General features: G+C 37.2%; 1 protein-coding gene across 2 annotated transcripts in view; it reads left to right on the top strand.

Moving 5' to 3' along the window:
* ERI3 (ERI1 exoribonuclease family member 3) overlaps positions 1 to 14768 on the top strand; it is a 249232-nt gene that overhangs the window by 36371 nt on the left and 198093 nt on the right. For both annotated transcript variants that reach the window (XM_034414908.3, XM_034414909.3), the window contains exons 3-4: positions 162 to 278; positions 7471 to 7530. In XM_034414908.3, the coding sequence (XP_034270799.1) occupies positions 162 to 278; positions 7471 to 7530 (177 nt within the window). The remainder of the gene's footprint in view (positions 1 to 161; positions 279 to 7470; positions 7531 to 14768) is intronic.

The raw sequence follows: 14768 nt of genomic DNA, 5'->3' as shown, positions 1-14768 counted from the left end.
AACGTTCTTTTTATTGAGTGAAGTTTTAGAATCCAAGCCATTATTCTTATCTTGATTGGCATCACATATTGTATAGGGTTTCCATAAATTGTGGTTTAACTTGTTAATGTTTTGCCTAGCTATTTATTTAAATTAGGCTAATATGTTATGTTTTTTTGTAGGAGATAATTGAATTCCCCATCCTGAAGCTGAATGGCAGGACAATGGAGATTGAATCCACTTTCCACATGTATGTGCAGCCAGTGGTGCATCCTCAGCTCACACCTTTCTGCACTGAGGTAAAGCTCTTTTTCTTCTGAGAGCTTAATGTTGCCTTGCAGTTTCTCTAGGAGGATCTGAGATGCTGGCAGTTCTTCTATCTGCTCATAAAAAATTGATTAAGTCTCTAAAGGTCTTCATTGTTTTGGTTATAATAAAAATAGGTAATTGGGTATCCAGACTCCAGTATATTTTCAATGGTTTAAACAACTATGATTTTAACAAAGGTGAAAGTAAGGAATTACAAGACTTGAACTTGCAGTCTTTGCAAGACTGAAATTATATGTTACATAGTCAAATTCAACTTATCATGCCTCATTATCTGCATTCAACATATTATTCCCATTTTTTCAGTTATTTTCCTGATCCGGCTTACTTCTGTGAACAAGGCAAAATTGAAACGATAGATCTGTCTATTTCTCACGATCATCTATGAATAATTTGATAAGGGGGACATACATCGCATATTCCAAAACCATGTTGTAAAGGAGGGAAGAAAGAATAGAAATGGAGACAACCTACATTTGTTATGGAAGCTGTATATGTGAAAAATGGAGCCATCATATCTGGCTTCCCCACTGACTTCGTTTGTCAGAAGATCAAAAAAGGGGACCACATCTCCAGGACAGTGCAACTGTCATAAATATGAACCAGTTGCCAAGGATCTGAATTTTGATCATGTGACCATAGGGATCTTCAATGGTCGTAAGTGTGAAAAATGGTCATAAGTCAGTTTTTTGAATGCCATTGTAACTTTGGTCACTAAACAAACAGTTGAAAGTCGAAGATTACCTGTATATGCAATTAATTTAGTTCCAAAGCAAAAACACAATATTTTGCTTTCCTCTTTCTTGTACATATTTTCTTCTGTTTTGGTAAGATTTTAGATTCCTGTGTAAATAGCTGTTTACAGTAACCTTCCTTTCTCTCCTTGCTCTGCATATGTTTCTTCAACAGGACTGATACTTACTAAATACTAGGAAAAGGTTTTGTCTCTGCGCTTTTACTTATAGAAGTCAGCTTTATAGATCTCTTTGTTTGCACAGAAAGACCAGGTCTGATTATCTGATGGCATGCCAGAGACAAGTGCTTATTGTAATCAGGAAACTGTCTTGGATTAGAAATACGAGGGTGTATTAGATAAACACCATAGGAAAATCCATTTTGTTGGCATTGTCTTGGAGATTGCTTGGTTCTCTGCTCTTCTCTTTCGTTTCTTTTTCCATTAGGCATAACTGCTATGGCAAATTTACCAATTGTACTCTATTGTCTAACTTTCTTCAATTATTTGAAAAAGTATAGCCTCATCCCCTCAGGATTAAGCAATGTATTTTTCTGGAGTGTACTTGAACTAGAAGGTGAATCTATGTTTTGTAATGTTTCTTTTATCACACATGAGGCTAGAAATACTATTCCAACAGGGGGAGCAGGAAGGCATAGTATCTTTTTTTCCATTGTATATCCATGTATGAAAGAATGTCAAACTTGCTTTCTTAACTGCTCTCAAAGCTAAGTGAGAAGAACTTCTGCTTTTGCATGGAACCAGAGAAACATAAATGTGAACATATACTATTAATCTATATTTTCAGTGTAGCACAGGCTGAAAGGAATAACAATTATTGTTTATTTCAAAAACATGTTACACTAGGGTTCAGATAAAATAGTTCCTATCCCCAATCTAATGGATATATTAAACCAGAGAAGAGGTCAATCTAAATTATAAATCAAATGTAAATAAAATGTAACATGTATTCTTACCAGTAGCAGCTAATCAAAACCATATATTTTAATGCTTTTTATAACACGATGAAATTAACACTGAGCAGTTCAGCCTATTGGTTTGGCCCTCCACAACAGTCACAGTTTCTCACGTTACCCCTTGGAAAAATTAATTGCCCACTTCTCTGTTAGAACAATAAACAGTTGCAATCTATATATATAAAAGCAAAATACCACTCACGCATCATCACAAAATCTCCAGAACTGTAAAGCCTACAAACTTGATATTTGCCACGTATATTCCTCTTTGCTTCTAGGCACTCACTAAGAAAGGATTTTTCAAAATGATCATCAGAGCATTAGTATTTCCTGTATTATTTTTAACACGCTCTGATGCTAAGGAGTTCTACTCCCCCCACCCCCGAAAAGAAATCTGTTCCAAATGCAAAACACAAGTAGAGGAGAGGAGTTTCAGTTTCACTTTTACTTTCACAGCAGCAACCAGGGGATAGGAGAGGGAAGTCTTCTATGAGGCAAGCCTGAGGGAGAGAAGGGGGATAGGAGAGGCTTCTCTGGGGCAAGGCTGAGGGAGAGAAGGGGATAGGATAGGGGAGGCTTCTGTGGGGCAAGGCTGAGGGAGAGAAGGGGATAGGATAGGGGAGGCTTCCGTGGAGCAAGGCTGAGGGAGAGAAGGGGATAGGATAGGGGAGGCTTCTGTGGGGCAAGCCTGAGGGAGAGAAGGGATAGGAGAGGCCGATCGTAACTACTCATTAATTTTCAAGCTGTAAGCTTTGATTTATCAAGCCAGATCACATAGTTTCATAGTGGAGCATGGGTACTCAACTAGTTCTATATATAATTATCTATTACAAACATTCAAGTGCTTGTGTGTATGTGTTTCTAATGCACATATGACTGATGGAAGAGAATGTTTGCAGCTCAGGGCTGAACTGGATAGTTTCTTATTACTATCTGAGCTGAGTTGTTTTCATGCAGATATTTCATTACCAAACTAGATAACATCAATATTGGTAAGGAGTAGGGTATATAGGAGATGATCATGCTAAGCCCGAGGGAGGGATCAAACGCATCATAAGTCTTGAGCTAAGTTCAGCCTACTTTGAATTCCTTGACCCTTATCTACTGTCAATTTGACTTTTAATAGTTCAGAGTCTTCTAGAGAACACAGAGCACACAGTAAACCTATATTCATTTGAAATGTCTGGATTCCTGATTTCTTGCACTTAACACTAGGTTTTCTCTCATTTTATATACTAGTGGCTTGCCTTGTCAGTATTGGTGGACATAGTCTTGGTGGTTCCTTGATTGGGCTAGATCGATCGATCTATCTATCTATCTATCTATCTATCTATCTATCTATCTATCTATCTATCTATCTATCTCACATATGGCATATCATACATGGACTAACTAACAATATAAGTTAACATTTCAACTTGATTAGTAACCCAATAAAATATAAATGTTAAAAAGATCTATATCAAATATCAATGTCTAGGCCATCTAACCATTGAAGCATAGCATTGTTTATATTTTTTTAAAAAACCAGATAGTGGATTGGTATATATCCTCAGTTTACAGCCAGTCATAATGTGATCTACAGTTTGATGTGGTACCATGCAATCACACTGAGGGGATGATGCTATGCCCCATTTATACACAGACTCCCGGGAGACACTATGTGAGGTGCGAATCCTATTCAGGATTGTCCATTGCTGATGTGGTAATTCAAAGTCTGGCACCATTTTTGTGGGGTCGTTTATTTATCTTCTTATAACTGGGAATTCAGCAACCCATTTGGCTTTCCAGTGGGAATTAATGTTAAAGATGTTGGGAAGATGCTTTCTAAATTTGAGTCTTCTAGCTGATGATTGAGGAAGATCAGTATGCATTGGTAGGAGTGAGTTGTTCAAAATTTTTCTGTATTCTCTCACTATAGTGCATCTTGCCTTCATAAAGCTAGTAGTGCTATATGGCTCAGAACAGGAAGCCAGCAAGTACTTGGCAACAATTGGGCTGTTATTTACTTTGAGCTTATTTGCCTGAGTTGGTAGTTCCTTGATTGGATTGATGGGGTATTGTTTGATTATTGGTGTAATGTTAATCTTGGTGTTAATCTCTTCTCAGCTGGGTATTGATTGCTGATAAGGAAGTGTTTTGGTCTTTTTGTTTTCTTTTTGGCTTTTTGGTTGTCTCATTAGAATTGTATGTATCATGTTTCCCAGAAAATAAGCCCTAGCATGATTTTTCAGGATGCTTGTAATATAAGCCCTACCCCAAAAATAAGCCCCATTTAAGATCGTCAGCCCTTGTGGGGTGGGTGGGCATGGCCAGCAGAAGAGGCAATGAGTATGCGGAGGCCAACCTGGTGGACTCACCTGTGCTGCTTGGGCTGTGCAGCCCCAGAGTGGGCTGGTGGGCTGCAGCTGCTGCCAGACACCATCGGCCTCTGTGCTCTTGCTGCCTCTTGTGCGCACGCTGGGGTGTGGGGCACCCGGCCAGACTGGTCCCTCGTGATCACCCCGATATCTTGTTTCCCCGTACCAGGCTGTGGCTTGTTCAGAACTGGGCCGCACAAGCGGTGGGTGAGCACACTCACTTGTACAAATGGAGCTCTGCGTGCATGTCTGCTGCTCACATAGAACCATCCCTTTTCTCCCCCGCCAGTCTACCAAGCCGGAAAGATTGGGGACCGCTGGTATAAGGTTTAGAAATAACAGAAGAATATCATATGCAACTAAATTTTATTTAGTTTATGTTCAACTAAATTATGTACTATTCTGTAAATCTCCCTAATAACATAGGCCATGGGTTTCACACAAATATCAAAAAAGCAAAGGTGAAATAAAAAAACCTTGTCTGGTTCCTCTAAATAATGGGAAAATAGAAGAAAATATACCATTAACCTTCTACTTTACTTTACTTGATCCATTTTATGAATTTCAAACAAAATCCGAACCTACTTAATACAGCAAATATGACTGTTTATATATTTTGTCAAAAGCTTTTTCACTATCCAACAATAAGCTTATAAATTGGTCTTTATTTTTATTCAAGTCTATTAAGCAACAACCAACCTAATATTGTTTGCTGCTTGATCATTTTTAATAACAAGCATTAACATTTGCTATAATCTATTTGCTAGCACTATTGTTAAAATCTTTCTATCAACATTAATAGATGAGATTGGATGATAATTAGCACATTGGATATGATCTTTACCTGAGTTTGGTATAATTGTAATACAAGTCTGATTAAATGTTTCTGTTTAATGCCTAATATTCCCTTATCAAATATTCCATCATACAATTTTGGCACCAAAAAATCTATAAATGTTTTGTTCCATAGGCAATCCATAGGCAATCCATAGGTATCCAATCCTGATGTTATACTAACTTGCTATTTTTAAAATTATTGTTTAACTTTTACTCAGATAGTGGGGCAGATAAAATGTCTTTGTGTGTATCTAGGTGTTTTAGAAGCAAACAATGTTTTGCATGCTTAAGTGAAAAATATAAATATTTTATATTTATATAAAATATAAAAATATAAATATTTTACATGTTCAAGTGAAAAATAAAACTTGGAATATCTGGTAAAGTTTAGAAAAGTATTGAAGCTGAATTGATGCAATAAATCAAATTGTACTTAGGCTGTCTTCTAATATACTACACAACAGGTATTGTTGACTGTACAAAAACTGAACTAGATGCTTTAGATCACAAGACTCCAAACTTCTGACAGTACATCACTTCACCCAATAAGCAAACATAAATTATGTTTACCAAGGAAAATTGATGGTCTTTAATTGCATGTGAAATAGACGAAGATGAAATCAGAGGTGTAAATGATTATATAAAAGCAAGCAGAGGGAGAATATTAAGGTCTGCAAGGCAAACTCTTGAATTTGATGGAATCAGAAGGAACATACAGAACTAATTATTTATAACAATGAATGAAAAAATGGAAAGATAAACCTGCCAATACCTAAAAAAAATAGTAATAAACTTGGTAATGACTTCAAATTGGATTCATCAAGAATGAACATTTATAGCATAAAAAAAGCACTAGCAGCAAGTGCCATAAAACAACATTTAAAAAACAGGAAACTGCAAATATAGATTATACAAGGTGAAAGACAAGACTCTTAACTACCTAAAAAGTGGCGGCAGCAATATTGTCCAGACATGTTGCATGGCAAAATGATATGTTGGAATTGATGCCCCAGAATAATAATATGACCATAATAGCACTTAGACTTATATGCCACCTCACAGTGCTTTATAGTTCTCTCTAAGTGGTTTACAGATTCAGCATGTTGCCCCCAACAATCTGGGCCCTCATATTGAAACAGTGTTTCAGAATTAACATGTAAAAATGTTATGGAACTTCCAAATTCAGAGTGACATATACAATGCAATATGTTTGACATCACAATAGTTGAAGAAAAGTAGGCTATACCTAAAGATGTAGTAATGCCAAATGATGGCAAAGTGGCTCAAAAGAAACTGGAAAATATTGTGAATTATTTAGACTTACCCAGTAAAATACATATATTATGAAATAATGCATCAAAAGTTTACCTATAGCAGCAGAATTGTCAAAATAGTTGAAAAAAATAGAATGTTTTGCCCTCACAATAGTTTACAAAAAAAAAATGTTTATAGTGATATTTTTAGAATTCTTAGATTTTGGAATAAAGCTCAAATTGTCCTTAAATTATCAGCAATTAGAAGCAGTAGTTCTACGACAAAGAAATACTGGGAGAGGAACCCAACATATTTTATCAGATGATCTCTGTAGCTCTGGAAAGGAGCATAGTAGACATTTAGCCTAACTCCTAGAATGAATGAAAATGGATTCTCCCAGTTCAGCATGCAAACAGTTGGTTTGTTTTAAGATTATGTGTACAACAAGATGAAAAGAAATAACTGTAGTGATAAAGAATAAAGTAATTAATAGAAATATAATGGTTCTAGCTAATGATTTAAATCAGGGGTATCAAACTCATGTCGTCACAATGGCGTCATGTGATGTATCGTGACTCCCCCCCCTTCGCTAAACCGGGTATGGGCGTGGCCACTGTGTTATGCATCTGACTCGCAGGCCAGGAGTTTGACAGCCCTGATCTAAATGTAAGCTTTAAGTGAAAGAGATTTGCTCATCCATCTGACTTGCAAAGTTCTATTCTCATCAGCCACAATGATTAATTATATTTTGTTTGTGTTTAAGAATTCTGTAAACAAAATGAAAGATGGCATTTATTTACTTTTGTGTATTCTTCCTTGTCTGTGTTGTTTGCCATTTGATGTTTTCTGTAGAGTGTTTTAGCATTAATATTTAGTATTTTAAAAAAGCAATGAACGCCTCAACAGTAGCAAAAAAGGGAGGTGGGATGGAAGTGAGCTTTTCTTTTTCTATGGCTATTTAGTTTTCAATTAATATGTGTTTTCTGTGTTTCTTTTGTTTTAGCTGACTGGAATTATTCAGGCCATGGTGGATGGACAGCCTAGTCTCCAGCAAGTGCTTGAGGTAAGCAGAATAACCTTTCGTTCCTGACCCCTGATCCTATTTCTCCCTTCCCCCTTCTTCTTCTTGTGTATTGAACCACATAATTTGACTATGATTACAGCTTCATTAGAATAACATTTGCTGTCACATCAGTGACATGCTGTTGTGAATATTGAACCATTGATCTGTCATTTCCAGCTGTTCGTGTCAAAGGTGTTTGACTCTTGCCAAAAGCCATGAGGAGGTATATGTAGGGGGAATTCTTTTACTGGCGACGGTCTTCAGTGTTACATTAAGAATACTGCATGGAAGATAATAGATAATATTAAATATTTAGTAATAAACCATTTTATATAAGGTATCTGAATATGGGACATAATCTTAATAATGCCATTTGCTTTATGTGGCACTCATAGCATTTAAAGCTTAATTAGCTGAAAGTATTTTCACAATCAATAGCTTTTGGTGTTTGGTCTCTGTGAATGGAATTTCAAGAGGTGAATCCTACTTGATTATGGTGTGATGCTTTGCTCCCTTCAGGATTTGGGCCTAATAGTTCTTGATCAAAATAATTGCAACCACAGCTGCGTGAGGAAATCTGATTAAAGGGTGAAGTTGCATTCCCTTGCTTCAGTGATAATATGGAATTGCTTGGTGAAAGAAAAAGAGACAGCTGGGTATCCTGAATGACATTCAGTAGTGAGCCTTCCATGCTACTCCATTGAGAACTGTTTCAACTAATCCTGGGAGAAGGCCTATCTTTTATCTTCTCATTAATAGGGGAACTAACCTTAATAGTTTATTCACAACCCAAGGGATCTCATTCCTTTATCAGAGCCATGAACAAAGCCTGAAAGGACCGTGCCTCCTGTTAATTTAGCTAGTACTGATGCTGTAATACAGTTCAATACAGGACAGAGCCAGGACTTACGTATTTTGGCCAATATGGAATGAATATATTTTTTACTGTTATATGGCAGGCCAAAACACCACTTTATTATGGTTGCAATTGAAAATTTGAAATTGAAGCGAAAGGTTGATGTCCCCTCCAGAATACAGAACAAAAAATTGTACAGGTATTCCTCGACTTATGACCACATTTGAGCCCAAAACTTCTGTTGCTAAACAAGACATTTGTTAAGGGAGTTTTGTCCCATTTGTTGACTTTTTCTGTAGTGACTTTTTCTGTAGTGTACAGAAAATTGACTTTTTCTGTAGTGAATCACTACAGTTTTTAACTTATTAATACGGTTATTACGGTAAGTGAATCTGGCTTCCCCATTAACTTTGTTTGTGAGATGTCAGAAGATTGCAAAATATGAACACATGATCCCAGAACAATGCAACTGTCATAAATAATATGCAGATATCCATAATGGATAGAAATTTTATGATAACATATGAATATAGAAAATATATGAAGAAACTTGTGAGCTGGTATATTTATCAACCATTTGAGGTAGGTCGTCAGGAAATAGGTAACACAAGAATTCTGTTTCACTGACACTGAGATACAGAGATACAGATACACTGATAGCAGACTCTTTGAAGACTGATAGTCCTCCCTCTCCTTATATAAAGAAATCAAGGTGAATCAATCTGAAGTTTCTTTCATGTACTTTTTTGTTTTCACAGGCTAACCTCGTATTTTACTAATGGTTGCTTTATATTCTTCGTTGCCATCTCTGTATCTCTCTAGAGTTTGTTTCCTACTAGAAAACAATGCTTGTAACAAACGTAGATTCTTGGTGCTTGAGAAAACAGTAAGAAGACTGTTCTTAGTAAGTTGTAGGTAGTTAGCTCATTAAGATTTCTTGGAGAAAATCTAGGAAGAGCTAGAGTATGGGAAACTACTCACCACAAGAAATAGAAAAGAAGTGCAAGAGCTTTAAATCAGAAGTGGACAACTGGTTTTGGTTTGGAACCCAGAATTTGGTTTTATATATCTTGCTAATGATACCATAATGGGAAAGATTTAAATGTAAATCTGTGTGTATATGTGCTAGGAGGGTGGGGATGGATGGGTTAAGGGACCTACTTAATGTCAAGAGGCTTAAGACATCTATTTTGCTTCTTAATCCCTTCCTTCCAAAAACTTGGCCTGATTTTTATTTTAATAAAAGTTGATAGAAATAAAACTCCCCCAAAAGGAAATCAACCCTAAGTCTTCAATTGTTAACTTCTACTCACTTCTTGAGGCTGCTGACCTTACATTTCTGGAGTTTTGAAACAGGATTCAAGCTTTTATACAAGAAACACTTAGAATAAGGATTTGTGTACTGTGGAAGGAAGCAAGAGAGTAACTGTAGTGGGATCATTTAAACCACTCAATGAAAAATTTGGAAGAACAATTACGGTAATTTGTAAAGATCTTTTCTTTCATACTGAGAGTACATTATTATTATTATTTATTGAATTTGACAAACAAAGATGAATTTGAACTTGACAAACAAGATGAATTTGAACTTTTAATAGAGGAAGACAGATGTGATGAAAGATATAACTAAGTCCTAGTAGGATAATTCTCATGATTGAAATACATAATTCCAGAATACAACTTGTTCACAGAGTTCAGAAGCAATAAAAAGAGAGATACTACACAATATGGTAAAATAGCCACACCTACACAGAAATCCAAGTGCATGAACTTCCTGGAAATTGCTCTATATCAAGCAAGAATGACGTTCTATGCTATTGGAATTACAGTAGATACTATTAATGCTTTTGAAAGTATCTGTATTATAATAAGCAGAAGCAGGAACATCCCCCCATCCCCCCCCAAATAATTCTTCCTATGAAAAGCAGAAACTGATAAGAATAAAAGGTTGGATGACTAAAGTCCTGATAGAATTACCTTCTACTTCTGTGATTCTGCAACATTGGACTCGACCTTGAAAGCATGGATACAGGCCCAAACCTATGAGAGCACAACTTTCCAAGATGAACACCAGGGAGAGTAGAAAGGCAGAGACTAGAAAGAAGGTTGTTTGAAGAAGCTGTTGTTTCTTAATGGGCAGCAACTCAATCTAAATAGCCCCAATTCATCTTTGCTTGTGTGGAAGTAAGAGTTTCTTAGATAAAAGGATTTATTTGGGTTCAATCAGATATTGGAATCATACCTATGGTATGAATCCCAATAATTCAGTGATTACTAGGTAACCTGTCCTTTGTCAAAACTTTGACAGGGTTTGCTATATAAACCTTGCTGTAGATATTAAATCCCTTTACCTTGAATCTTGAATGGGATCGTGATCAAAACCATTCTATAAATCCTCAACAGTGTTTTTTGATTCATGATTTTCTGACTGTGTCTCTTACATTGTTGTAAGACTTAAGGCACGGAGAAGTTTGGATGTATTTCCAAAGGCAAATTTCAGGTAGTTCAAAAAGGCATTAGATGCTAACGACGGGGGATTTGAATTACCTCAATAACTGCTGGGAAATTCTCTGCCAAGTATAGTCTTTCCAAGAAATTTCTGGTTTGACAGTTAATTTCTTCAAAGGTAGTAGATGGAGGAAGCTCTAAGGCAGTGATTGCAAACCTTTTAGGCACAGAGTACCCAAACCTGAAGGCACTTGCGCTCACTAGAGCGCCGGAAACCCGACAACCAGCTGGCTGAGCTGGGGCAACAGTGCACATGCCCCCAGAGAGGGCTCTGCGTAGCACCTCTGGCACGCGTGCCATAGGTTCGCCATCATGGCTCTAAGGTAAATTAGCTATCCTAGACTTGATCCTAACTAATAGGGAAGATTTAATAGATAAAGTGAGAATAGTAGGAACTTTGGAGGAAAATGGTTCTACAATTCTGGAGTTATTAACTGAAGGAAAAATAAAGATGAGAATAATCAATATAATTCAAGAGTTCAAGAAAGCAGATTTTAATACACTTAGAGTTTATAGAGTAGGATTCCATGGCAGCAGAAACTAATGGGAAAAGGTTGCTCAAGGTGGATGGGAGACACTAAAAGTGGCTCTAAAACACAATCACAAATATTTTCAAAGAGGAAAAAAATACAGGACACCAGAAGATAACCACATAGAACATTTAATGAAGATCTGAAAATATAAATGGATGTATATAAGAGGTGGAAAGTGAGACAGGTCATGTGTAAAAAGGAAATACAGACAGCCCTGATTGGTAATGAGTAGAGGTTAGCAAAAAGATACTCTTCAGTTGGGCTTAAAATAAAAGGAACTGGAGAGAAACAGCATGCTGATTGCTTAATGGAGATGGACAAAAGGTTAGCAGATAATTAGCTAGAATACTTAACTCCTATTTTTGCTTAGTTTTCTCTAAGATAAAATGTGCATTACTAAAAATCAGTATGGAATGTCAAGTACACATCTTTTCAAACTAATCTTACTTTATTAAAAGTAATTTCTTTAATTAGTTCCTTATGTTGTGAGAATGTTGTGAACACAATATATCTTGATCAAAATACCCCATGACACTGTGATTAGTGAGCAAATACCACTGGATGGCAGTAGTTAGATGAGCTCAAATTGTCTTGAAAGCAATAGTCAAAGAGTGCTCATCAACAGTTAAGATCGGAATCAAGCATCCAACTCTTTTTCCAAAGGTCTCAGTTCCTATAGTGAACAAATTGGTAAAATGTCATATTAACAAAATAAGAGTTGAAAGGGACCTTCGAGATCTTCTAGTCCAAACCCCTGCTCAAGCAGGATACCTTACACCGTTTCAGATAGGTGGTTGTCCAGTCTCTTCTTAAAAACCTCCAGTGATGGAGCACCCACAATGTCTGAAGGCAACCTGTTCCACTAGTTAACTGTCCTCATTATTAAGAAATTTCTCCTTAGTTCTAGGTTGCTTCGTTCCTTGATTAATGTCCATCCATTGTTTCTTATCTTACCTTCTGGTGCTTTGGAATATAGGTTGACCCTCTCTTCTTTGTGGCAGCCCCTCAAGTATTGGAACACTGCTGTTATGTTACCCTACTCCTTCTTTTCACTAGACTAGACATACCCAATTCCGGCAACCATTCTTCATATATTTTAGCTTCCAGGACCCTAGCCATCTTTGGTGTTCTTTTCTGCACTCTTTCTAGAGTCACAACTTCTTTTTTATAAAATGGTGGCCAAAACTGGATGCAGTATTCTAAATGTGGTCTTATTTGCCTTGAAATTGAACCAAGGGACACCCCCCCCGATCAGTGTGCTCAGACTATTTTTAAATTATTACACTTTCTTGATTTTACTTGATTTCTTCATTATCATTGCTTGATACGCAAGTTGAAGACAAAAACCCATTTCTTTTTTCAGAAGTCCTTAATTTCTACTGTGAATGAATTGATAGGATGGAACAGACTTTTGGTCTAGAGGTTATACTTAATATACCAGTTATTTCAAGATACTAGCACTTCACCAGTCCTAAAATAAAAAACTTCCAGTCTTGCTAAAGAAATAAGATACTTCTGGAAGACACTAACTTATATAAATTAATTCCTTGTGAATCGATGAGAATCTTTATAATGTAAAATAAAAAAGATACTTTTATCTTCATTATAGTGGAGATATCACAGATTTCTATTATAACAACCTCTTGCATCTTTGGACAAAGAAGGCAGAAAATCAGATAGTCTCAGATGCAACTTATACTCTTCAGAAATTCTCTCCATATACTGTATTGTATTGCCAACTCTTAAGCAAAATAGTTTCTTTTTTCAGAGAAGATATTTCCATTCCTTCTAATTTTTCAGAGAACAAAAGACAAATAGTCCACGTTTTTCAAATAGAAGCAGTGGGTTTTGCCAAGTAGGAATTAAATATGGTTCGTCATGCAACTGACTTGGCAGGCAAAGTTACAACATCTTCTGTTGCCTTGCATTACCATGCCTAGCTCTGCTGCACTGGAATGACATTAGAGGCCAAATCCAGAATTGAAAATCTTCCATTTGATGAGGATGGATTATTTTGCAGTAAAAACCGTTGACAACTGGGACATGGTTAAGGTGCTTTGTAAAACCATATGCAAATTGGGACTGCACTAAAACTGCTTTGTCCCATCCAACTGCTTTGTCCACAGTTCTGCTCATGTACTAACCAAAGTCTACTCAATCTTTCAAATAGAGTATACCATTTCATCCTCGGGGATTTCTGCTGGTTATTGGGAGTGCCTAAAACACAGCATAGCGCATATGTATAAGTCTAGAGACTCCAACCCCTTCATGGATTACTGCCTTGTCATGATGAAGGGGCTTGTGTAGCTCAATGAAGCTATGAGCTATGCCGTGCAGGGCCACCCAAGATGAACAGGTCATAGCAGAGAGTTCTGACAAAACGTGATCCACTGGAGAAGGAAATGGCAATCCACTCTAGTATTTTTGCCATGAAAACCCCATGGACGGTACCAAAAGGCAAAAAGATATGACGCCAGAAGATGAGCCCCTCAGGTCGGAAGGTGTCCAATATGCTACTGGGGAAGAGCAGAGGACTAGTACTAGTAGCACCAGAAAGAGTGAAGCGACTGGGCCAAAGCTGAAAGGACGGTCAGCTGTGGATGCATCTGGTGGTGAAAGGAAAGTCCGATGCTGTAAATATTTTTTCTTCTTAGGAACCTGGAATGTAAGATCCATGAATCAAGGCAAGCTGGACATGGTCAAACAAGAGATGACAAGGCTGAACATCGACATCTTAGGAATCAGCAAACTAAAATGGACAGGAATTGGTGAATTTAATTCAGATAACCATTAGGAATACTACTGCGGGCAAGAATCCCTCAGAAGAAATGGAGTAGCCTTCATAATCAATAAAAGAGTAGGAAAAGCAATACTGGGTTACAGTCCCCAAAACTACCAAGAGCCTTGGTAGTACAGTGGTCTAAGGCACCCTGTTATTAAGCTGGTTATTAAGACCAGCTGCCTGCAATTATACTGCAGGTTTGAATCTCGCCAAGGCTCAAGGTTAACTCAGCCTTCCATCCTTTCTAAGGTAGGTAAATTGAGGACCCAGTTGTGGGGGCAATAAGCTGACTTTGTATAAATATATAAAAGGATGAAGGCTATTGCTGAGCACATGGTAAGCCGCCCTGAGTCTCCGGAGAAGGGCGGCATATAAATAAATAATTAAATAAAAAAAGACAGAATGTGTTGTGGTCCGCTGGCGGCCTGCAGAACTGGCAGCAGAGTTGGACAGTGAGGAGACTGGGGAGGAACATGGGCCAGTCCTGGAGTCTGGGGAAGGCTCGGACGAGGGCTCTGCATCAGAGGCAGGGATGGCGCCAGGGCCATCTGGGAGTTAT

The sequence above is a fragment of the Pantherophis guttatus genome, chromosome 3 (genome assembly GCF_059756535.1).
Source record: "Pantherophis guttatus breed Tessera chromosome 3, ASM5975653v1, whole genome shotgun sequence".
NCBI lineage: Eukaryota > Metazoa > Chordata > Lepidosauria > Squamata > Colubridae > Pantherophis > Pantherophis guttatus.
The sequence above is the reverse complement of the archived record's forward strand: the minus strand, read 5'-3'. Positions and strand labels throughout refer to the sequence as shown.